The sequence below is a fragment of the Ochotona princeps genome, chromosome X, assembly GCF_030435755.1.
Source record: "Ochotona princeps isolate mOchPri1 chromosome X, mOchPri1.hap1, whole genome shotgun sequence".
Classification (NCBI taxonomy): domain Eukaryota; kingdom Metazoa; phylum Chordata; class Mammalia; order Lagomorpha; family Ochotonidae; genus Ochotona; species Ochotona princeps.
Genome location: NC_080865.1, coordinates 38,823,149 through 38,847,489, shown reverse-complemented (window position 1 = coordinate 38,847,489; position 24,341 = coordinate 38,823,149). Strand labels below are relative to the sequence as shown.

Genomic DNA, 24,341 nt, shown 5'->3' with positions numbered 1-24,341 from the left:
AGTGTCAAGAAAATATGTATCATTCAACAGAGAATATCATGAAATATAATCTTGAGAAAACCAAGTCTATAGTGTCACACACCACATTTTTGGCAACACTGTAGCTAACAATTTAAGAGCAAGATCCTTGCCAATAGAATTAATATACTTGTTCAATGTATTAAGGGATCTAACAGTCAAACTAACTTCCTGTGTATGAAAGAAAATACTGAGAACAAGAAATGACCCAAAGAGAAATCCACATGGATTCAACTGAAGAGCTAGCCAACTCAACCCTGAGAAGCACACAATGTAAAAAATAACAGCAAGAAACCACAGCATCTGAAACCTATTATCTCGGACTATAAATTAAAAATAACAGTTTGGACAAAAGTTCAAATTCTTTTAATTTCCCATTGGATGTATTTTAATTAGGATAATATCAAGGGAATCTAAATATTATTACCTGCAGGTAATGTCAAAGGTTCCACCAGCCTGTATCACCAATTGATCTCCCCGAATGCTCAGTTCCGGCTTCATCAGGATTTCTTCATTGCCAAGACCTGAACGAAATACAATTTCTTGCTATTATAACTTGCAAAAGCTTGTCTTCAGATGTATCCAACTATCATTTTACAGAGTACACACTGATGTGATGTAAAAACCAACTCTTGTGTCTTCTTCAATAACAAATGCTTAAAAACAGTCAAACACTCATAAAAGGTATTGACTAAATTACAATGCATGCGTATGCTAAGGACACACAGCAGTAAAACAGGGACATGAAAATTCTTTGTATTCTATTAATGACATCTTCAAAATAAGCAAAATAAAAACCAAAATATAAGATAATTTTGTGTTATATAAACATTTGTGTGAAAGAAGTTATATATATACACTTGATTGCCTCTGGAAAGGAAAACTGAGCAGACAGGGAATGTAATAAGGACCTTTCACCATTCATGAACATGGTAAATTAAACCCTTTCCGTTTTTTTTTTTTTTTTTTCCCAGTTCTACCCACTAAAGTATCAAAAGTTTGTCAGTTCCAGCAATTTTGAGTCTGGCCATGTGACTGCATGTAACCATCAAGGATGGATTGAATCGACATTGCACTGATTTCAGTCTGAAGCTTTAGATATTGCTTATTAAATCATATTTGCAGAGAATCAAGATGGCAGAATAGGGTAAGGACACATTTAAACAGATGGAGAAATGGTTAATCAGGATGAAGCAGAGAGGACACATTCCAGGAAATAAGGGAAGACAGATCAACAGCAGAGGGGTACATGGAGACTGACAGACACAGCAAAAACAATCGTGCAGTGTTGCAGTGACTGACACTGCAGCAACGGCAATCTGAACTCCACCAGCAGCCGGAACTCCACCAGCAACCAGGTGGGAAGGGACTTTCACTGGGAGCTTGGGAGGTGAACCTGACAAAGAACTGTCCGTCCTGCTGGTCCGTTTGAGTTGACCAGGAGCAGAGACAGAGCAGTAGATTCCAGACAGGCAGTGCGAGAACAGAGTGGGTTTCACAGCCCAGCAAGCCCCCTAGAGACGAATTGGGTGCCATTTTGCATCAGGAGGCAAAGGCAAGAGAGAGGAATGAGCATACACCGAGCTGGGAGTGAACTCCTTTCTGACTCAGTGAACTGCAGCAACATGGCATTCTACATGTTCCACCCAAGACAGGTCTGGGTAGCCCTCAGACCTGATGGCCAGCAGATCAAGAACTCTAGTAGTGGCATGTCAGGCGCCATTTTGTACAGTGCAGCAAAAGTTTAGGACTGCAAGGGACAACAGTGAACTGCGCATGTGCTGAGCTCGCGAGAACTCACTGAGTTCAGTGGATTGCACTGGACCCACAGGAAAATAATGCAAACTGTGGCATCATATGGGTCAAAATAGGTCCGTGTGGCCCTCGGACCTAACGGCCAACAGCAAGATTAGCACCACCAACAACCTAGATATATAGGATCCTATTGTAAAGTGGGGATCATCTATATTTTCTTTAATTTTCTCAAAAGAGTTTTCTCAGGAGAATCAAGATGGAGGAAGAGAAACATTTAAGCAGGATGAAGCAGAGAGGACACATTCCAGAGAGGGCAAAACAACAGCAGAGGGGTACCTGGAGACTGACAGACACAGGAAAGCAGCGGACACAACAGTGTGGTGTTACATTGACTGATACTCCAGCGACATTCAGCGAATGGAGATCTGAACTCCACCAGCAGCTTGAACTCCACCAGCAACCAGGTTGGAAGGGACATTCACTGGGAGCTTGGGAGTTGAACCCAAAGAACCATCTGTCCTGCTGGTCCATTTGAGTTGACCAGGAGCAGAGACAGAGCAGCAGATCCCAGAGAGGCAGTGTGAGAACAGGGTGGATATCACAGCCCAGTCAGCCCCCTAGAGATGAATTGGGTGCCATTTTGCTTACGGAGACAAAAGCAAGGGAAAGGACTGAGCATACGCTGAGCTGGGAGTGAACTCCCTTCTGACTCAGTGAACTGCATCAACATGGCATTCTACATGTTCCACCCAAGACAGGTCTGGGTAGCCCTCAGACCTGATGGCCAGCAGATCAAGAACTCTAGCTAGTCGTAAGTACACTGTGGCAAAAAGCTTTAGGACATAGGGACAACAGTGAACTGCGCATATGCTGAACTCACGAGAACTCACTGAGTTCAGTGGATTGCACTGGTCCCGCAGGAAAATAATACCGACTGTGGCATCATATGCATCAAAACAGGTCCATGTGGCACCTAGACCTAACATCCAACAGGTTCCGGCAAGATCAGTGCCACCAACAACCTAGCTATATAGGACACCTAGTGTCTCTCTAATCCTGGAAACCTGTTCCAACTGGAAGTGGAAGAGAGGTTGCAGAGACATCACTGCAACCTCAGCACGATAGCACAGGAGGTAGAGACTGGTGAGCCAGGAGCTGGGGCTACGGAGTTCTTTGTGGAAATCTAACATAAGAACCCAGACCTGGAACTCGCTGGAGGGAGTGGCACAAGTGACTACAAACAGCCGTGTACCAACGACAATAAGCAAAATCAAACTGTAGACCTGTGGGTGACACAGCTTAGAAACCTGCCCCAAGGAGAAGAATCTGATAACTACAAGTACAATGACCAAGAGCAAAAGAAGAGACAGAGGCACAATTAATATTACCGAAAACTCCCCTGCAAAGGTGCAAAATCCTATGCCAACCTCAGAGTTAACTAGGAAAGACATTGAGAAAATGGGGGACACAGAATTCAAAAAACTCATTCTAAAGCTTCTCATCAACAATTAGAAGCACATACAAGAGTTGAAAAAATTAAGGAATAAGTTACACAAGAAATAACAGTAATAAAGCATCAAGGCAGATATATCAGAAATGAAGACTACAGTAAAGCAAATCAAAAGTACAGTGGAGAATCTCCAAAATAGAATGAAGGAGAAAGAAGAAAGAATGTCAAGATTGAAAGATATTTCCTGTCACCAGGAGGAAAGCAAACAAAAAGCTGGGAACAGAGCTTGGTCAAACTAAAAAAAGTATTCAAGAATTGAAAGACACTATTAAGAGGCCAAATAAAAGAGTTATGGTGCTGGGATCCGTGCAGTGGATTTGGGGGACATGAAGGTGTGAAGAGTATTGTTCCATTGCAGGCAGGGCCGCAAGGAATTTCCCACTCTATGGCAGGGCCCTACAGATGTGTCTACAACCACCTGAAAGCAGCTCCACCTTCCTTTGCATGGACACCGGACCACCCTGAAGAAGAATTCTAACCCATTCAGGCATTGTTTGCTACTGTGGAGTTCGCTTTTTTACTCCATGTGAGCTTGGAGGTTAATGTCAATGAATAACACCTTGCAAAAGGAGCTTTTATTATTCATACTGTCTTGGCTTTTCCCATTGACCTTAAGCTAATGTAGGGACCTGTATTTAGGGTTTTATTCTTTCTTCGATCTTTAGGTTCTCCTTTTCTTTGTGATACAAGGTTGAGTTGTAGAATAAGAATTGTAGCACGAACTTCTAGAGAGTTCAGGTGAAACAAATGACAGAATTATTCTTAGAAACACTCACTTGACCATGACGTAAAATGTCTGAGCCAGAGTTTGACTGTTTCTGTATAAATAAAGCAGACAGCTTTCCCACATTGTCCATTATGCTCATGAAATCGTAGTGGTCCATTTCATCTCTCTTTGCGCCTCATCCAGGTACCCTTCGAGAGTTCCAAACTCAGCTGGAACTGGACTCCAGCATTATGGGAATCCCAGAAGGCGTAGAAAGAGAAACTGGTTTTACAGATATATTTAATGAAATAATAAGAGAAAATTTCCCTAATCTAGAGAAAGAATTGGGAAACAAGATCCAGGAGGGGCACAGAACTCCCAGCAGGCTTGATCAAAAGCAATCTTCACCAGAACACATGATCACCAAACTCTCTTCAATCGAATATAAAGAAAAGATCCTTAAATGTGCACGTGAAAAAAATCGATTGACATATAAAGGAATGCCAATTAAACTCACAGGAGACCTCTCACAGGAAACTCTGCAGGCAAGAAGAGAATGGAGTGACATATTCCAGATCCTAAAACAAAAAAATTGTCGGCCTAGGATAACATATCCAGCAAAGCTTTCTTTTTTCTTTGAAAATGAAATCAAATTCTTCCACAGTAAAGAAAACTTAAAAGAATTTGCCTCTTCCAAACCTGCCCTACAAATGATACTTCAAGATGTTCTCTGGACAGAGAAGAGGAATAACACCCCAAAAAACCAAAGGCAAATATGAAGAACATCCTAGCAAAATAATAACAGAAGACTAAATCAATGAACAATCCATTCTTAAAATGACAGGATCAAATTACCACCTATTTGTATTAACCCTGAATGTAAACAGTTTAAACTCATCAATCAAATGTCATAGATTAGTAGACTGGATTAAAAAGCAAACCCCATCTATTTGTTGTCTAGAAGAGACACATTTCACCAACAAAGATCAGCGGAAACTGTATCTCATGGATTTTGATTTTTTTTGTTAGTTTCATCTCTTCAAAACACCTTCTTCTGATTAAATTATTGATCATACAGTACCATCATTTTCTGCAAGAAGGTTCTTGAGTTTCTTTTTCATTTCTTCGGCAACAAATTAGTCATTCAGTAGGATGTTGTTTAAATTCATGGTGTTGTTAATTTCTTTTTTTTCTTCCTGTTGTTGATTGTGTTTTGTGGCTTTTCAATTAAGGGGATGTTTAATAGCTGTGTAATGGAGACTGTCGTATCTAGTAACATGTTATTTAACTTCATAGCATTGTAAATCTCTATTTTTCTTCCTGTTGTTGGTTTTGTATTGTGACTTCTCATTTAAAGGGATGTACAGTAACTGTGAAATGGAGACTAACTTATCCAGATATGAGGATACAATGTAGTATGCCTCTCTACTTCCAGACAAAGATGGACTTACAATGACACTGTTTACTATATTTTGACAATAGCATGCTGGACTCTCTGCCATTGTCCATGCCCACAATAATGGACATATGACTGTGTATGAAGAACTATGCTTTAGTAATGATATAAAGGAACTAGGTGGGGGGAGGGGATATTGGGGTTGGGATAAGGGAACTCCCAGGAGCCTATGGAACTGTATCATAAAATGATAATAATAATAATAAATAAAAATTTAAAAAAACCTTATTTGCTATTACCAGGACAAGACCTTGACATGCAAAAATCACTAGTTCATGGAGAACGAGAAACAAACTGAAGCATGTCTAGACCCCACAACCTGGAGCTAAATCAGGAACTCAGATTGTATCAGGAAAATGTTGAACAACCCACAATTGCACAACCTAGAGGATAACATATGATACTGACATTGACTTTTTATATTGAGGATAACTGAATTACACTAAACTTATACATTTAGAGTGTCCAATTTGATCACTTTTAACAAGAGTACACTCATGAAATCATCATTAAATTTACCCCCACGGTTTTCTGGAAACGTTTGTTGCAGCCTCCTACAAAGTGGAATTTGTATTGTACTTGCCCCTACATCCAGGTAACTGATAATCTGGTTTCTTTCACTAAATTTTTTTCCTTAAATTTTAAATAAATTAGATTATATAGTATATTCCCTTTTATGCCCTTTTTTTCCACTCAGAGTAAGAATTGCAAAATCCAAACTACTCATAATATCTATCAACAGATATTCCTGCAGTCAGTATTGTGATCCAGCAAATTAAGATACTGCTCCAGGCCCCAGCATCCCATATCAGAGCAACAGTTTGAATCCCAGCTTATCCATTTCTGACCCAGCTCCCCTTAATATGCCTGGGAAAATAGCAGGAGATGCTCCAATTACCTGGACCCCTGACACCCATGTGAGAGACCTGCATATTGGTGCAGGCTCCAGCCTTCAAAAAGGTTCTAGCCATTTTGGCAGTTTTGGACTGAGCTAATAAATGGGAGATTCGCTCTGTTTGTATCTCACCCTCTCTATGTAACTCTGTCTTTCAAACAAATGAAGTATTTTTTAGAACACTACTTCATTGCTTTTATTTGCAAATTCATTGTTTGCATGTATAATGTTTTGTTTAGCTGTTCAACTGGTGATAGATATTTGTTGTTACCAGTTTTTGAATACTATGCATAAAGCAACTTGAAACATTCATGCACAATCTTTATGTGGAAATTCATTGTCATCTGCCTAGAGTGGAATGACTGGAAATATGACAGGCATTAGTGTAGTCTTTTAAGAACCAAATGATTTTGTTTTCTCCAAACTGGCTGGATCATTTGTCATTCCCAGCAGCAACGAATGGGAGTTCAAATTTCCCTGTATCCTTGCAAACACACTGTGTGTTCAAACTTTCTTACAATTTTAAGCAAACGGACGAATGTACAGAGGAATTTCATTGTGGTTTTAATTTGCCTTTCTCTAATGACTATTCAGACAGTATATATTTCAATGTGATTTTAAGATCCTCTGCATGACTTCTTTTGGGAAGTCTCTGTTCAAATCTTCTGCAAATTTTTGAAGTCTGTCGTTTTAAGTTACAAGAATTCTTAGTATATTCTGGATAGAAGTCCTTAGAGGTATGTGGTATCAATGTTAGGGTAAGGGCTAGTTTGTTATGCTGTTAACAATTATTATTATTATTATTATTATTATTATTATTATTATTATTATACTATTTAATGTAGTCACACTATTTATTTATTTTTACCTTTTCTAAAAATTTATTATCATTTTATGATACAGTTCCACAGATCCTGGGATTTCCCTTACCCCCTCCCCAATTCCTTCTCCCTTCTCTGGGTTCCCCTTACTACTATAATTCTTCATACACATTCATATGTCAATCATTGCAGGCATAGACAATGGCAGAGAGTCCAGCATCCTAATGTCAAGACATAGTAAACAGTTTCATGGGAGTCCATCTTTAATCTGGCAGTAGAAGTGCATACTACATTATATCCTCACATCTGGACATGATAGCCTCCATTACAAAGTTATCATACATTCCCTTAAATGAAAAGCCACAATACAAAATCAACAACAGGAAGAAAAACAGAAATTTATAATGCCATGAAGTTAAATAACATGCTAATAGATATGATAGTCTCCACTTCACAGTTACTATACATCCTCTTAAATGAAAAGCCACAAAACAAAATCAACAACAGGAAGAAAAAAGAAATTAACAACATGAAGTTAAATATATGCTACTGAATGACTAATGTGTCACTGAAGAAATGAGAAAAAAATCAACCTTCCTGAAGAAATGATGCTACTGTATGATCAATAGATCATTAAAGAATAACGAAGTTTTTAGAAGAGATGAAACTAACAAAACAAATCAAAATCTACAAGATGTAGTTTCCACTGATCTTTGTTGGTGAGATATGTCTCCTAGTCTCCTATATGCAGAAAACAGATGTTTTTTTTTTTAATCCAGTCTACTAATCTATGATATTTGATTCGTGAGTTTAAGCCATTTAAATCTAGGGTTATTGTGTATCGGTGGTAATTCAGTCCTGACATTTTAGCAATAGGTTGTTAATTGATTCAGCCTTCTGTTGTTATTTCACAGTGATGTTCTTCACACATTAACTCTTTTATTTGGCCTTTAATAGTGTCTTTCAATTCTTAAATACTTTTTTTAGCCTGATCAAGCTCTGCTTCCAGCTTTTTGTTTGTTTCCCCCAGGTGACAGAAAATATCTTTCAATCTTTAGTCTCTTTCTTCTGCCTCCTTCATTCGATTTTGGAGATTCTCCACTGTACTTTTAATTTGCTTCACTGTAGTTTTCATTTCTGACATATCAGCTTTCATTTGATTCATTTCCAGTGTGACATATGCCTTGAATTGTTTGAAGTCCTGTATTACATGCTTCTAATTGTTGATAAGAAGCTTTATAACAAATGTTTTGAATTCTGCATGCTCCGTTCTCTCGATCTCTTCCTCAGTTAACTCTGTTGTTGGCAAAGGCTTTTGTACCTTTGCAGGGGAGTCTTCAGTAATATTGATTGTGCCTCTGTCTCTTCTTTTGCTCTTGGTCATTGTACTTGTAGTTATCAAATTCTTCTCCTTGGGGCAGGTTTCTAAGCTGTGTCACCCACAGGTCTACAGTTTGATTTTGCTTATTGTCATTGGTACACGGCTGTTTGTTTGTAGTCACTTGTGCCACTCCCTCCAGTGAGTTCCAGGTCTGGGTTCTTATGTTAGATTTCCACAAAGAACTCCGTAGCCCCAGCTCCTGGCTCACCAGTCTCTACCTCCTGTGCTATCGTGCTGAGGTTGCAGTGATGTCTCTGCAACCTCTCTTCCACTTCCAGTTGAAGCAGGTCCCAGGTATAGGGAACTACCGGATATCATATACAACTAGATTATTTGTGGTGCTGATTATCTGGAAGCTTTTGGCTGTTAGGTCCGAGGGTCACACGGACCTATTTTGACCAATACGTTTCCCTGTGAGACCAGTGCAATGCACTGAGCTGAGTCCCTCCCAGCTTAGCACATGCGCAGCTCACTGTTGTCCCTGCAGCATTAAAGCCTTTGCCACACCATACTAAATTGCAACTGATGTGGCACTACGAGAGTTCTGTTGGCCGTCAGGTCTGAGGGTTACCGGGATCTGTCTTGGGTGGAACCTGCAGAATGCCATGTTGTTGCAGTTCACTGAGTCAGAAATGAGTCCACTGCCAGCTCAGCACATGCACAATCCTTTCCTTAGCCCTTGCCTCCATAAATGAAATGTTGTCCAATTCGGCTCTAGGGAGCAAACTGAGCTGTGAAATCTACCCTGTTCCCACACTGCCCAGCTGGGACCAACTGCTCTGTCTCTATTCTTCTTCAAGTCAAACAGACCAGCATGATCGGCAGTTCTTTGTCTGGGTTTACCACCTGTGCTCCCAGTAAACGTCCCTTTCCACCTTGTTGATGGTGGATTTCCAGCTGCAGGTGCAATTCAGATTGGCACTCGCTGAATGATCCTGGTGTACAGGTCACTGTAACACCACACCATTGTGTTTGTTGCTTTCCTGTGCCTGTCAGTCTCCAGGTACCCCTCTGCCATTGTTCTGTCTTCTAAGAGAAGACAGCATTTCCTAGAATGTGCCTTCTGTAATTCACACTGGGTGATGTTTCTCTGACCGTTCAAAGTGTCCTTACCATATTCTGGCATCTTGATTCTCCTAACAGACTTTTTTTTCTACTTTAAAAGCAAAGTGATGGGCCTAACATGATGGCTAAGTGGCTACATCACCACATTCAATGTACCGGAATCCCATAAGGATATAGGTTCATGTCCCAAATATTCCACTTTTCATCCAGCTTCCTGTTTCTGGCCTTGAAAAGCTATAGAGGATGGCCCAAGGCCTTGGGACCCTGTACCACTTGGGTTACCCAGAAGAGCCTCCTGATTCCCAACTTCAGATCAATTCGACTGTGGCTGTTGCAGCCACTTTGGAAGTGAACCAACAGATGGAAGATTTTTCTCTCTTTCTCTCTGTATCTGCTTTTCCATTAAAATCAATAAAAATTTTAAAAATATAGTGATGTGGAGGGAGACGGAGAAAGAGATCTTTCAACTGGTTTACTCCCCAAATTGCTTTAAGAGCCAGAGCTATGCCAGGACCAAAGGCAGCAGCATTAAACTTCATCTCCCACATGAATATGAAAGTTCCAACTACTTGGGTCATCTTCCTATGCTTTCCTAGATTCATTAGCAGGAGCTGGATCAGAAGTGGAGCAGCCAGGATTCACACTGGCATTCATATGGAATGCCAGCATCACATATAATGACTTAACCTACTGTGCCACAACACCAGCTTCATGGTTTGTTTACACTGCAATTTGAAAGATATTGCTGATCTGTATGTTGTACCCTTACATATGAGAATATTTCTTTTTATGAAAATTTATTAATGTACTTGAAAAACAGAGTTACAGAGGGAGAGGGAAAGGCAGAGATGGAAAGAGAGAGTTCTTCCAACAAATAGCTGTGACATCCTAGGCTGGGCCATGCTAAAGCCAGGATCCTGACATCCATTAAGTTTCCAATGCGGGTCATCTTCCACTGGTTTTCCAGGTATATTATCAAGGAGTTGGATTGGAATTTCAGAGCTGCCTTGACTCAAACCAGCACTCACATGGGATGTTGAAGTCACAAGCAGTGGCAAAACTCACTGCACCACTATCCCAATCCCAAGAATATTTCCAATTACATACTAGGAGAATAACTGACCGATTCAAAATAGGCACAATTCACACACATAATCCAAGAAACACTGTTCATTTTCAAGCTTTTAAAGTGTGAAGAAACTAATATTTATTGAGTGCTCAGTTAATATGTTCAGTTTTATTTGCTTTCACTTTCAAGATGATAACGTAACTCTGTTTCTATAGTCCAGAAAACTGAAACAACAAATATGAAACCTGAGGTTCAGATTAAGATTGCCTATGTGGTAAGACTGGAACTCAACCTTACGTTTGCTTTACTTCGAAGTGTGCAGCATTTCTATTAAATTGTATTGTTCATATAAACAGTTTGCCTTATTCTCATCCCTACAAAATTGTCAGTGCCAAAATATCCAAGCACTTGGCTAAAATGAAACTAAAATTGAATTGAGTTTCACAAGAGTTTTATCTAACATTACATTTCATAGCAATATTCCTTGGAATATTTATGTTTTTACTTATATACTATAACTACCTATTTAGAGAGAACAGTGTGATAATTCCAATATGTACATAACATATAATGATAAAACCATGGTAATTAGCATTTATATCTCATTTATCAATTCTTTGTGTTAAGAACATTCAATCTCCTCTCTTCCTTACTCCAGCTCTGATAAGAATTATTTGATTCTTCCTCTATGGCTCCAGCAACATATGGAGGTACACACATAATTACAGCACATAATTACAGGTTGTGTTTTCTCTATGTCTCATGAGAGAGAAAATTCTGTATTTCTGATGTCTACCTCTGAGAAAGGTTGGCGTCTGCCTGATGTTGGAGGCTGTTTTTTAATCCTCTTTGTATTCCCTGTTGCAACACATCTAGATACGAAACTCAAGGAACGCACATTAGGAAAGCAATTAAGGTTTCAGACATGACCCCTGCCTTCAGTCTATTGATAAAAACAAATGTCAGGCAAGTACTGTACCAAATATGCTAAGCGGTACTAAACGTAAAAAGAAAATGTTCTGAGATCCCATGTAGAGAGTGACCAATTCACAGATATTCAAACAAGAGATAAGTGATATGTTCTGAAGTATTTCAGTGATTTTTGCATGTAGTACAGAAGTTAAAAATACAGACTGTGAAAAAAAAATGACCTGAACTTGTGATGCAGATGCACTATTTACTAGTTCTTTCACAACTGATATAAATGTAATGGGATAAAAACAGAAATTCACATAGATTCATGTTAAAAATTAAATAAAATTCACTGAAATTCACTTTGTGCTATTATGCTAATTATTCAGCTATGACAATATTTCCCTTAATTTTCTGCCTCAATGCCCATGAATTTCAACCATTAGCATCACTAACCCATAAATAAGTATCTGCTTCCTGACCTTGGGTTTCTTTGTGGATAGAAAGGAGTGGGAAGAGGGTTAGTTTTGTGATCTCCTAGAGCACTTGTGTTCAGTATAGAATGGTATCCAAGTATAATTTCTGCTTTTGCATTTTATATCATTTTGTAGAAACAAAAAACACTCAATTGCACTATTTATGTTTCCTATCGCCTATCTTCTGGGTGAATCTTCCCTGTCTAGTAAAAGAAATTAGATCAAATGATTAGCTAGCTATTGCTGGACATGGGCTCTTATATATAGGGAAGATTTTACCACAGAAGTACATATACCCTCATACACACTTACATACAACAAGACAGAAAAGAGAGAGAGAAACCATCACAGTCATCACAATTGCCTTCTCTGGACTCCATGGAGCCAGTGCTCCCTGTCTTGCCATTCAATTATATACACATTTTCATAAGTTATTTACAGTGTCTGCATGAAGTCATATTATTGTTCCGTTCTGCTTATAAGACAAAGACCCAGAAGTGGCCTTTCCTGAAGGGTATACTATAAATTATGGGAAACAACAAACTAGATTCAAAGTCAGGATATCTGGCTCTATGCAGGTTCACTTTCTGTTATGCATATTAATCCTTGTACTTACTTCAGACAGAGGACAAGAAGGGGAGAAATAGGTAAATGTTTCTAATATTCAGATTATGACTTCCTTTACCAAACCTCAGTTCTCTTAACCTGTCACATTCTGCAGTTTTTTTGCTCTTTTCTATTCACCTTGAGCTTGCTCAGATTTTATGCAATGCTATTCTGTTGACTAACAGTCTATCTTGGAGATGCTGGAAGGCAACCTCTAAAGTAAGGAGAAAAAAGAGGTAATGGGAGTTACCTTGTTAAAATATTTCCAAATTTTGCATGAATGATAAGCTGGGGGATTTTAGGACATACACAGAATTCATGTAGAAAGAGCATGTATGCATATGAACATTACAGCATGCTTCTACAATCTTAGAGGACATTACTAAGAGAACAAGCAATTTAGATAGAGCCCAAAACATAATTTACTTAGACTTTAGATGTATCTAAATCTGAAGCTCTGGAATTGACAGTTCAAGTATCGCACTGTTCCTTTGTGAGAAGAATGAATACCTGGAATTCTAAAGAAACTTTTTTAAAAGATACAAACAGGCTAAAATAAAATGCATGAAAGAAGACTAAGCAAGAGAATACAAAACTCATTTCTATACATTCTTCTGAATTCAAGGAAAGAAACAGCTTTAGGAAAAATCAGTAAGACTAAGCAAGGGAGTACAAAACTCATTTCTATATATTTTCCTGGATTCAAGGAAAGAAACAGCTTTAGGAAAAATCAGTAACTAGAATTTAGCAATTTTAAATAGAATAATTTTTATGTAAATTTGAAGCACTGCTAACAAGATAGGATCACAAGAGAGAATTACATTTAAGAATGGCAAGCATTCCTCAAGGGATTTACAGGTATCTAAAGGCACTGCTCCTGTTCCTGTTTTTATCAGTAACGAAACTAAGATAAACAAGTTACACACTCAGTAAGTGATAATACTAAGATTTGACTTAGGCTGTGATTCCAAAGTCTGTGCTCCCAACCAGTAGAATATACTGCCAATTGATAGATATAGTAGTTGAATGCCAAGTATATCTCTGACCATTCCTAACCCACCTTGATGTTGTGAGAATTATACATTTGGAAAAAAAAAGAGTAAAACTGAAGCACTGGTAAGTCCCATAGAAACACGGGGTTTAGAGCCGAAAGGAATGGGAGAAAAAAGGAGCCTAAGAACACATTCCTTCTAGTAGCTATAGTTACTTCCCTGAAAAGTCATTTTCTGCTGAATCTGGCACCTAGGCTCTGTCAAAACAAACCCCAAACCCTGGAGTTGCTAGATGCTGATACATTAGAAGCAAGAAAACGTGTGTATTTCCAAAAGACTACTTGACGTAAATTTTTGTCCTTCTTAATCACAGGTCAAGGCTAGGATAAATATTTTACTGACCTTACATAGCAGCTAGGAAGATTTTCTTGTGGTAAAATGCTGATAAGCAGAAAGCATCATGTAGGAAGCTGGGAGAGTAGGAAAGGGTATTTCTTAACAATAGTACTCCAGAGATGCACAAACATAACCAATCTGCTTTCTTTCTGATTTACACTGGCTATCCATTTCATGTCTTCTGCTTCCTTTTCCTTCCCTGTACTCTAGTGCATTCGTGCAATTTCTCAAGTGTGCAGATACCTGTGTCTCCTCACTTTTCTTAAAACAATACTTCCAGTAACAATATAAATGAAAACAGTGAATCATCGGACGGAAGATCTTCCTCTCTGTCTCTCCTCCTCTCTGTATATCTGACTTTATAATAAAAATAAATAAATCTTAAAAAAAAAAAAAAAACTCAGTGTGAATTGATCTCCGGGTGTCAGTCTTGTGAGTCAGCCCCACCTATTCATGGAAAGTAATCCCATCGTTACTATGGTTGACACCAAGCAAAAAAGCAATGAGTCCAGTTCAGTTGTGGTTCTATCAAAGAAGAACTGTACTGCTTGTCACAGATGAGCCATTGGTATGAACATTCCTGGGATGAGTGGGATCCAGTTAAACCCATTTAAAGTAAAATGATGCCCTTCTCAGTCTCAGTACAGGTGATTGACAGATCCAACAAAATGGATTGGCAGGTGATCTGTTCTACAAGGGCCTATTTGTCCTCCTGAAGCTTTTTTTTTTTTAACCAATTATGACCGCACATTCTGATCCAAGCCCCTTCCAGAGAAGGAAATCAATTGACCTTTCAGGGTTATAAATCCTCTCTGATTATAACAGGACAAATACTGTGTTGAGAAAAGAGCACTGGGCATGGTGCTACCTGCACTACACTGTCACAAGCTTCTTGGCAAAACTACTCAAATGTCAGGAAGGAGCAGGGATCAAGGAAATAATCCTTTCATGCCTGAATGAAAAACAAAGCAGAGTTGCTAAGAGTATGAAGATCTGGAATCACCTCCCTAGACTTAATTTTTAAAAACCCATCCATTAAGTCTGTGATTGTGAGGAAAAAAAATTGAACTAATCCATCCTTTACTTTCCTCATTTGGAAAATAGAGATGATAATAAGAACAACCACTTTATAAGCTTGCTGCATGGACTTTGTATGTTAATATGCATGAAGTAGTTAGAAAAGTACCTCATAGCAGAAATACTCAATCCAAGTTTGTATATGTGTCAAAAAGTCTGTTTTCTAGGTCAGACCTGGCTCCTCAGACTCTGATCTCAAAAACATCATAGCCGTTTTTTGCCCTTAATTATAGCTTCATTATTCATAGCTCCCTTTATTTTTTGTAGAAAAGGAAGAGAACTAAATGAGCTGGATTTTGTGATATCTAAAAAAACAATAAAAATGTTTTACTGTTAGAAGCTCATATAGTAGAAAATATATATATATATATCTTATCCTCTCTAGATTCCATGTCAGCATTAAAATGGTCTTGCTTTCCTGGCAAAAGTAATGTACTGGAAAAGAGAGAGAAGCCTGATTCCAAATTTAGCTATAATTACGGGAAAAACACAATTGAACTGAATTGAATAGTCCAAGGCCATTCTTCTAGAACGTTAATTTCTTCCCTCAGAAGTTCATTACTCATTCCCATTGTCTCCTTCCACAAGCAGCATTTGGATTTTCCCACAACATTGTGTAGAGGAAGATGGCACAATACTGATACAGTTTTAATCAGGGTCCTAAGTTCTGGGTCAACCAACCTTATTGATAGAGGAAGCAATTGGAATGGAAAAATGATTGTGAGAAAGGAAGGAAAATAGCTGGCACCATATGATTTGATGAGAAATTTATACTTGATTAGTCTAAGAGATGAGGACATCTATAGTCAATTATACTTAATATAGACCCAAACAGAATTTATAGCTTGTGTGCTGTGACAAATAATAAACAAAATCTTTCTCTTGATCTCTTGATCTCTGACTTTCAAATAAACAAAACATATTTTCCAAAAACAAAGAGGGTGTGATGAGGCTGTGTTGTAGCAGCTTAGCCACAACCTACAATGTGTGCTAATCTAAGTCTGCTTCCAATTCAGTGCCCTACTAATCAGCGTAGGAAAAGCAATGGAATATGATTTAAGTATTTGGGTTCCTGCCAGCCATACAAGACATCTAGATGGAGTTCTGGGCTCATTTCGCCTAGCTCTGACCATTTAGCCATGTGGTGAGTGAAAATGGCAGATGCTGCCTCTCTCTCTCTCTCTCTCCTCCCATCTTTTTTCTCTAACTATTTCAAAGAAATAAATATTCAGAAATAAAAACATGGAATTTCAGAGCATTGGAAAGGCCCATGTTGAATTGCTTGTAAGACCCAAATGACTTGAGAAGGTGCACTCTGAGAACAGGGATAAGACAAAGCAGAGATAAAATTTCAGTCAAAATCTGCTATTAAGTACTTGCTTTGATGCTGAATGCATGAATAAGTCTAAGAGTAATTTCCCAGTTTATCTATAAAGTATCAAGGCACAAAAACCTCACAGATGCACTTTCAGGAGCCTACTGCCAGTTACTTGGCTTAAGGTAATTCAGTAACAGACCTTTAAAAATTATTTATTTGAAAAGCAAAGATATAGAGGAAACAGATCTTCCATCTGCTGGTTCACTCCCAAAGAGGCTGCTAACAGCCAGGGCTGAACTACTCTAAAGCCAGGAGCTAGGATCTTCTTCCGAATATCCCATGTAGGTACAGGGGCACAAGGACTTGTGCCATTTTCAGCTGTTTTCCCAGGTATATTAATGGGGATTTGGATTGGAAGGGAAGCAGCACGTATATTGCTAGGGAGCTGGATTGGAAGTGTTGCAGCCTGGAATTAAAACAGTTCCTAGCCCTGAGCAGTCCACAGAAACAGAAGAATAGTAAACTTCCTTCGGGACTAGGGAGGGGAGCTTTCTCTGGTCCTCGCTTGGTTCCAACTTTGGGTCCCCACCCTCTCTTGCAATGACCATACCATCAGGATCGCTCCAGAAACCCCTCAAAACAAACAAATATCTAGAATAGATAGAGAATAACAAGGAAAGCTTAGAAACAGGAAACGGTCAGCGTGGATTCACTTATACCTTACTAGGTGGGACACATAGATTGGTTACTCCTCACTAGGGTATTGAGGATTTCTCCGCACACCTCTCCCAAAACTGTTCTGCACCTCAATTGTTGACATATGTCTTGTTAGAGTTATAAGCCAGTCTAGACTACCCAAAAGAGAGAGAGAGAGAGATAAAAGCCAAGTTCAGCAAAATTATGCTTCAATGCTATATAATGCTAAATACTATAATGAAAAATAGACACGAGACAGCTGAATAGTAATCTATAGCCATTTTAAGGTGTATAGAACCCAGTTGTGCATAAACTAGAATCGAAAGGTCAGTGAAGTAGTCACAGGATGTGGTAACGATCTTGCATTTTTTCTAACATGTTGGTTACTCAGTACTATGTCAATTAATCCCATAACATTATAAATTGTTGCTGATGTTTTGTCGGGGCTTTTAATTGATAGGGGTGATACTCTGCCAGCTCTACCTCCAGACCAGAGATGGTCTCCCCAACAAGCCATTGAATTTGTCTGGACAATAAGATACTGGACTCTATGCTTGGTACATGCTTGCAATGAAAGAATCTCACCTGATCTTGAACTGTGGCAATGCAACAAGATGGAGGAATCCACCATAGGGGAGGGTTTGGGGAGGGGTGGGGGGAATCCCAGTACCTATAAAATTGTGTCACATAATGCAATGTAATTAATAAAAAAAAATGAAGAAAGGGAAAAAAAAACAAAAAAACAAAAAACAGTCCCTAAATGGGCATGTTGGAGGTACAGGTGGCAGCATTGTAGCCATGCTACAGTGCCATCACCAAGAATGGACTTTCTAACTAGATACATGCATGTCCAAAATCACACTGTATTTCCACATTTCTCTTACCACAAGATGTAAAAGTTCATGGCTAATTTTGAGTCTAATGAATGCCACTGTACACATGCACATACACACACACACACACAATTTGAGTTGCTCCAAACTGTTCGTTAAGGGAAGGTGTCAGGTAGTGAAAAATGATGTCCTAATCATGTGGGCCTCTGTCAGACATCTGAGAGACCCAGATGGAATCCTCGCTCCTGGCTTCAGCCTCGATGACACCTGGTTGTATCTGGGGAGTGAACCAGCAAATAGAAGATATATACCTTTATCTTGTCCTCATTGTGTGTGTGTGTGTGTGTGTGTGTGTGTGTGTGTGTGTCTTGGACACTCTTTCAAATAAGTAATATATCTGCCTTCCTGTTTTTCCCTCTTCCCTATAGCTGAAATTTATATGTGATGGTGTCAAAACCACTTCTGGAAGCAAGCTCTGACCTGCTGTGCTTCCAGACCTTTTGGTTAACTTTTGATTTTAAACCCCTATTCTATAGGCTTTTTCGTTAAACGAAACCTGCGTACTATGATAACTTTACTAATGTATTAGTAATGTACCAATAAATGTTCCCTGGCTTATAATATGTTACATCCCCATGAATCCATCATAAATTGAAGTTTTCTTAAGTCAAAATTACATTTAATACACCTATATAGCTGAACATCCTAGCTCAACAATTCAAACTATAACATACTGGCATTGTGTGGCAGACTGGGAGCTGTGACTGCTATCGCCCAGCATTGCAGGAGTTTTTGTTTGTTTGCTTGCTTGTTTGTTTGTTTTGCTGCATATCACTAATATGGGAAAATACAAAATTCAAAATATAAAGTACAGTTTCCACCAAATGTTTAGAATTTTTACACCACTGTAATGCTGAAAATTTTTCATTCAATCTATCATAAATGGAAGACCACCTGTACAGAACGTTATATTCAACTCTGATTCTTGACTTGTAGAATCTTATGGATCAAGCTGCTGGCACAAATGTTAAATGCTGCATCCACAATTGTCAGTCATGCACTAGGTATTAGCTTTTGGTGTCTGAGTATACCTCCTTGCCTATACTGTCTTCCAGAAAACTTTCGTGCAGAAAACTTTCGTGCAGCCAGGAGTCAGAGGGCGCTATGTATTGCAAGGCTGAAAGAGAGACATCCAGCACTAAATGGGAGACTCAAGCTTCCACTGCCTACCTTCACACCAATGATTAATAAGACTAATCACATTTTTGTTATGATGCTCTTTGTGGTATCTTTAATAGTGTAGGGGAACTCAGAACACTCATTTGGACATTTTGCTATCAAGGTTGATGGGCTAGTATGTCTTAAATGGCAAGGGTAACTTGAAATGAGGAACAGGAGGAAGTACTCCAAGGATGTCCAAAGTATCACTTGAAGTTACTTTCAACTCATAAGTGTCCATCAAGTTCCATTAATCTGTGTTAGGAAACAGAACAAAGAAAATATCTTCATGGTATTTTTAATTAAAAAGCCTAAACTACAGCAAGGATCTGGTGAGCCAAGTTGCATCTTTCAAAATTGACAATTCTGGGCAGCAATGTATCAAACGTTGTTTCAGAGCCCTCAGTAAGAGACCGTTCTCATATTAGCTTAGAAACTGAGGCTGTACCTCTATGGAAATCAGTATGGAGAACATTCATGCAACTCAAATTCAACATACCGTATGATCCAGCAATAGCACTCCTAGGAATATATCCAAAACACTTGTTTCATGAGAAACCAACATGCACCCCTATGCTCATAGCAGCACAATCAGTAATTGCAAAAACATGGAAACAACCAAAATGCCCATCAACAGAGGATTGGATAAGAAAGCTATGGTTCACCTACTCCATGGAATACTACTCAGCTATTAAGAAAAACAAAATGCAGTTCTTTGTGGCCAAATGGGCCAAACTGGAAACCATAATGCTCAGGGAAATGAGCCAATCCCAAAAGGTTAGATACCACATGTTTGCCTTAATTTAAGATGATATGATGTTATATATAACATATTATGTTATGTATGTTATGTTATATGTTGTGCATAAACTAAAATTGAAATGTCAATGAGGTGGTCACAGAATGTGGTGAAGAACTCGCATTTATTTTTAACATATTGGTTACTTAACACTATGTCAATTAATTCCATAACGATGTTATTGTTGCTGATGGTATGTTGGAGCTTTTAATTGATTGGGATGATACTCTGCTGGCTCTGTCTTCAGACCAGAGAGGGTATACTTAAGAAGCCATTGAACTTGACTGGACTATAAGATGCTGGACCCTATGTTTGGTATATGCTTGCAAAGAGGGAACCTCAACTGAACTTGAACTGTGGTTATGCAACAAGGTGGGGGAATCCAGCATGGTGGGAGGGTTTGGGGAGGGGTGGGGAGAATCCCAGTACCTATGAAACTGTGTCACATAATACAATGTAATTAATGAATAAATTAAAAACAATAAAAAAGAAACTGAGGCTGTAAGTGAGGTGTCCATTTCTCAAAGCAATAAATTTTGCACATATGTGGAAAATACAAACACATCCTGCACATAATCTCTTGGAAACTATTTAGTGGCATCATAATTTATAGAAATTTCATTTGATTTCTTCTCCATCTTTAATGAATGCACTCTAAGAGGTTAAATAGCTCCTGAATCTTCCTCCACAAACACCTTTCCCATACCTGTGAACAATGAAAGAAAACACACCGACTGGAGCAAAGACAAGACTACAGAATTAAAGGCATCCACATTTTTCAGGAAAATAACTCCACCATTTTGGTCTAAATTACCCAAGGAGGTGATCCAAAATCAGTGGCATGAATAGAATATTGTCTATTCCAGCTAATTCCATCACAATTGATCAATTCACATTTGGCTGTAGTTAAAGCCTGTCATTTTTGAAATGACCAAATAGAGCAATTGGGAACCGATATGGACCACCAGAATTATGAATCAATAGAGACGTAGAATCAAGTGATTTCTGCCAACTCAAATCACCCCTGTGCAGACTTTGTATTATCCCCTGAAAGTGTTTTGTTAGAAGATAGCTCTCATCAGATCTTACATTTAGAGCTTTTTAAGAGTCTCCTTTGCTTTTACTGTTTTATTTTATTATACCAATAGTCATTTGAGGAAACGAAAATAGCTGTTATCTTCATTTTACGAATAATGGAACTTTGCTTAGGTAACAGTGAGTTCACAGAGGAACCGAGACTAGAATCCAGTCCTCCTGGATTCTAATCTAACTTTAGATTGCTTGCAGTGACTGTACCATGCACAAAAAAGAAAAGAGGTGGTGGAAGAATTTATAATCATTACATACCTACCATTTGTTAGACATTACACTAGGTAGTTTACATATGCAATTTCAATTGAGGTTTAAACTAAGAACCCTGAAAGATAGGCATTCTCATTTCTATTTTATAATAATAAAAAAATGAAACCTCAGTGAGGTAATAAGGTCAAACACTTAGTAAATAGTAGAATTGGGATTCTAATCAAACCATGACACAGACACAATTAATCTTTCCACTACATGAAGCTGTGAGTTTAACTATTTAAATAAAACATGGATTAGCAGTGATGGAGACAAAAAAAAAACAAAATTTACAGATTAAACAAATTACAAGGTCTACATTGCAACACAGTGGATTAAGTCATCTTCTGTAACATTGGAACCTCATGGCATGGATTTGAGTCCTGTTGTTCTACTGATTCAACTCCCTGCTCGTGTGCCTGGGGGAACAACCAGGAAATGGCTGAAGTACTTGGGAACCTGCCACCTACATGGGAGACGAAGTAAAGTTCCCATCTTCTGGTTCCGGTCTCAGCCTTCGTGAGCATTTGGGCAATAAATCAGCAAAGTTTTCACTGTCTCTGTCTCTCTCTGCCTCTGTATCATGCTGCTTTTCAAATAAATAAAATAAATATTTTAAAATGGTGAAATCAACAAAATATAGCATAATGATAATATGGTCATATTGGCTCATTCACATTCTATCAATCAAAACCTTATATATCACATACTGGGTATCTTCTAGGGATAGAGAAAAAATAGATAAGTCAGATGGAATCTCAATCCTTATAAAATTAACAATGATGGTAAGTTCAAGAGATGCATACTTAAATCATAAATATCCAAGGAAGGCTTGTGATGTTCCACATAAATTTTACCAACAAGTATCTTCAGAAGAGAAGAAGTTACGAAGGACCCAGAAAGCTAGCATGGTTAGAAGAACTTTGGAAAAAAAGCAACATTATCATAAAGGTTAAAGTTTTGGTAGGCTATAGCTAAGAAACAGAGGTTCTTCAAATATGGCAGCAACATGAGAATAACAGAAGCAAGAAAAGTTCAAAGGGTAAAACTGGGCATGGGGAAGATGGTTGTTGGACATGCAACTAACGAGTACTGCAAGACCGGGCATTTGAGCTGCGTTTGTAGCCCTCAGATAGAAGCTGTGTGAATTGCAATCAGATTCCAGAGAAAGATTGATCATGTTAACTTCAACCATTTTCTCATTTGGCTGGTTTGTGCAAATGTGTTGAAATGTCATATCCCACAAATAGTACCATTATTAATAGAACTGCTTGATATTTAGAGATACAAATGCTAATTAGTTGTCATATGTCGAATATTTATGTGCACATTTCATGCTATGTTCCAAAATACACACAATCAAAACAATAATAATAAGTGGTCTGGCATTATGAAAGAGCAGGTTAAGCTACTACTTGTGACTCTGGCATGCCATGTGAGTATCAGTTTGAGTCCTGGGTGCTCTACTTCTGATCCAGCTGTCTGCTAATCCTCCTGGGAAAGCAGCAGAAGATGCGCCAAGTGCTTGGGCTTCTAACACCAAGAGCTAGCTAGCGCTCTCTCTCTCTCTCTCTCTCTCTCTCTCTCTCTCTCTCTCTCTCTCTCTCTCATCCTGCCTTTCAAATAGATAAAACAAATCCTTAAAGTCTGAGTTGTAGTATAGCTCATGAAGCTGCCACTTTCGTAATGCCAGAGTCACATATTGGCCCCAGTTCATGTCTCAACTGATTCGTTTCCAATTCCACTAACAACTAATGGCCTGGGAAAGCTATGAAAAATAGCCCAAATCCTTGGATCTCTGCACCTACTTGGGTGACTTAGAAGTAGCTCCCAGGTTCCTGGCATTGTCCGAGTCCAGCACTGGTTTCTGTGTCATTTGGAGAGTGAACCAGCAGCTAGAAATATGGCCCTTTCTTTTTCTGTCTCTTTCTTTTTCTGTTTAAAAACCAAAAAAAATCTAAAAGCAGAGCAAAAAGAAACTCGCTTGTTGAACAACACACATTAAATGCAAATATTTAAAAAAACAAGTGAAATTCAAGTTCACTCTGCCATGTAGCCATGTTAATAAATAGGTGATGGCTCACCAACATAAACCAAATGTCACAGTCAGTCACTGGTTCAAAGGAAATATTCTACTCCTTATTTACTTGCTTGACAACTGAGATGATGTGGTCCCTTGCAATCAGCTTCAACCTTCATTGTTTGTAGTTTTTAAATCTAACCCTCTCCTCCTTCAAAGACAGTAGTGACTATGTCATGATTTCCTTTTTATTTTGATATGCAATCCACAGTTTGCTCTTGGCAATAGGAGAGGCTGAGCTAAAGAGCTGATAGGAGCTTGTTATCTTAAATAAGCAAACAGATTTTTCAAATGCTCCCATATTTGCTACATTTCTAATTAGATAGAATAATTACAGAGTCAAAGTAATTGGTAAAAAGCACATAGTGGGCCTAGTGTGGTAGCCTAGTGGCTAAGATCCTCACCTTGCACATGCCGGGATCCCATGTGCGTGCCGGTTCTAATCCGGGCAGCCCTGCTTCCCATTCAGCTTCCTGCTTGTGCTTTGGGAAAACAGTTGAGGATGGTCAAAAGCCTTGGGACCCTGCACCCGCGTGAGAGACCTGGAAGAGGCTCCAGGCTCCTAACTTTGGATCAGTGCAGCTCCAGCCATTGTGGCCGCTTGGGGAGTAAATCAATGGATGGACGGTCTCCCTCTCTGTCTCTCCTCCTCTCTGTATCTCTGACTTTCCAATAAAAATTGAGTAAATCTTAAGGAAAAAGCTAATAGAAAGCACTTATGTGACTTTCACTCAGTTTTCCATAAATGATTATGAGCTACTTAACCATAATGTAACACTCAAATTATACAGCTGGCATTGGTATACGTCTTGACTGTGTAACAACCACTGCAATCAAGGTGCAGAGCTATAAAAAGCTCCTGTATAGTGATGCCCACTCATCTCTGCCCTTACCCTCTGCTCCCTAATCCCTAGCAAATAT

At 38.7% G+C, this 24,341-nt stretch overlaps 1 protein-coding gene across 3 annotated transcripts in view; it reads right to left on the bottom strand.

The window, feature by feature from the left end:
* The window catches only part of LOC101519888 (vascular endothelial growth factor receptor kdr-like), a 189,421-nt gene that overhangs the window by 132,066 nt on the left and 33,014 nt on the right, over positions 1–24,341 (bottom strand). For all 3 annotated transcript variants that reach the window (XM_058658859.1, XM_058658858.1, XM_058658860.1), the window contains exon 3: positions 446–542. In XM_058658859.1, coding sequence (XP_058514842.1) covers positions 446–542 — 97 coding nt within the window. The remainder of the gene's footprint in view (positions 1–445; positions 543–24,341) is intronic.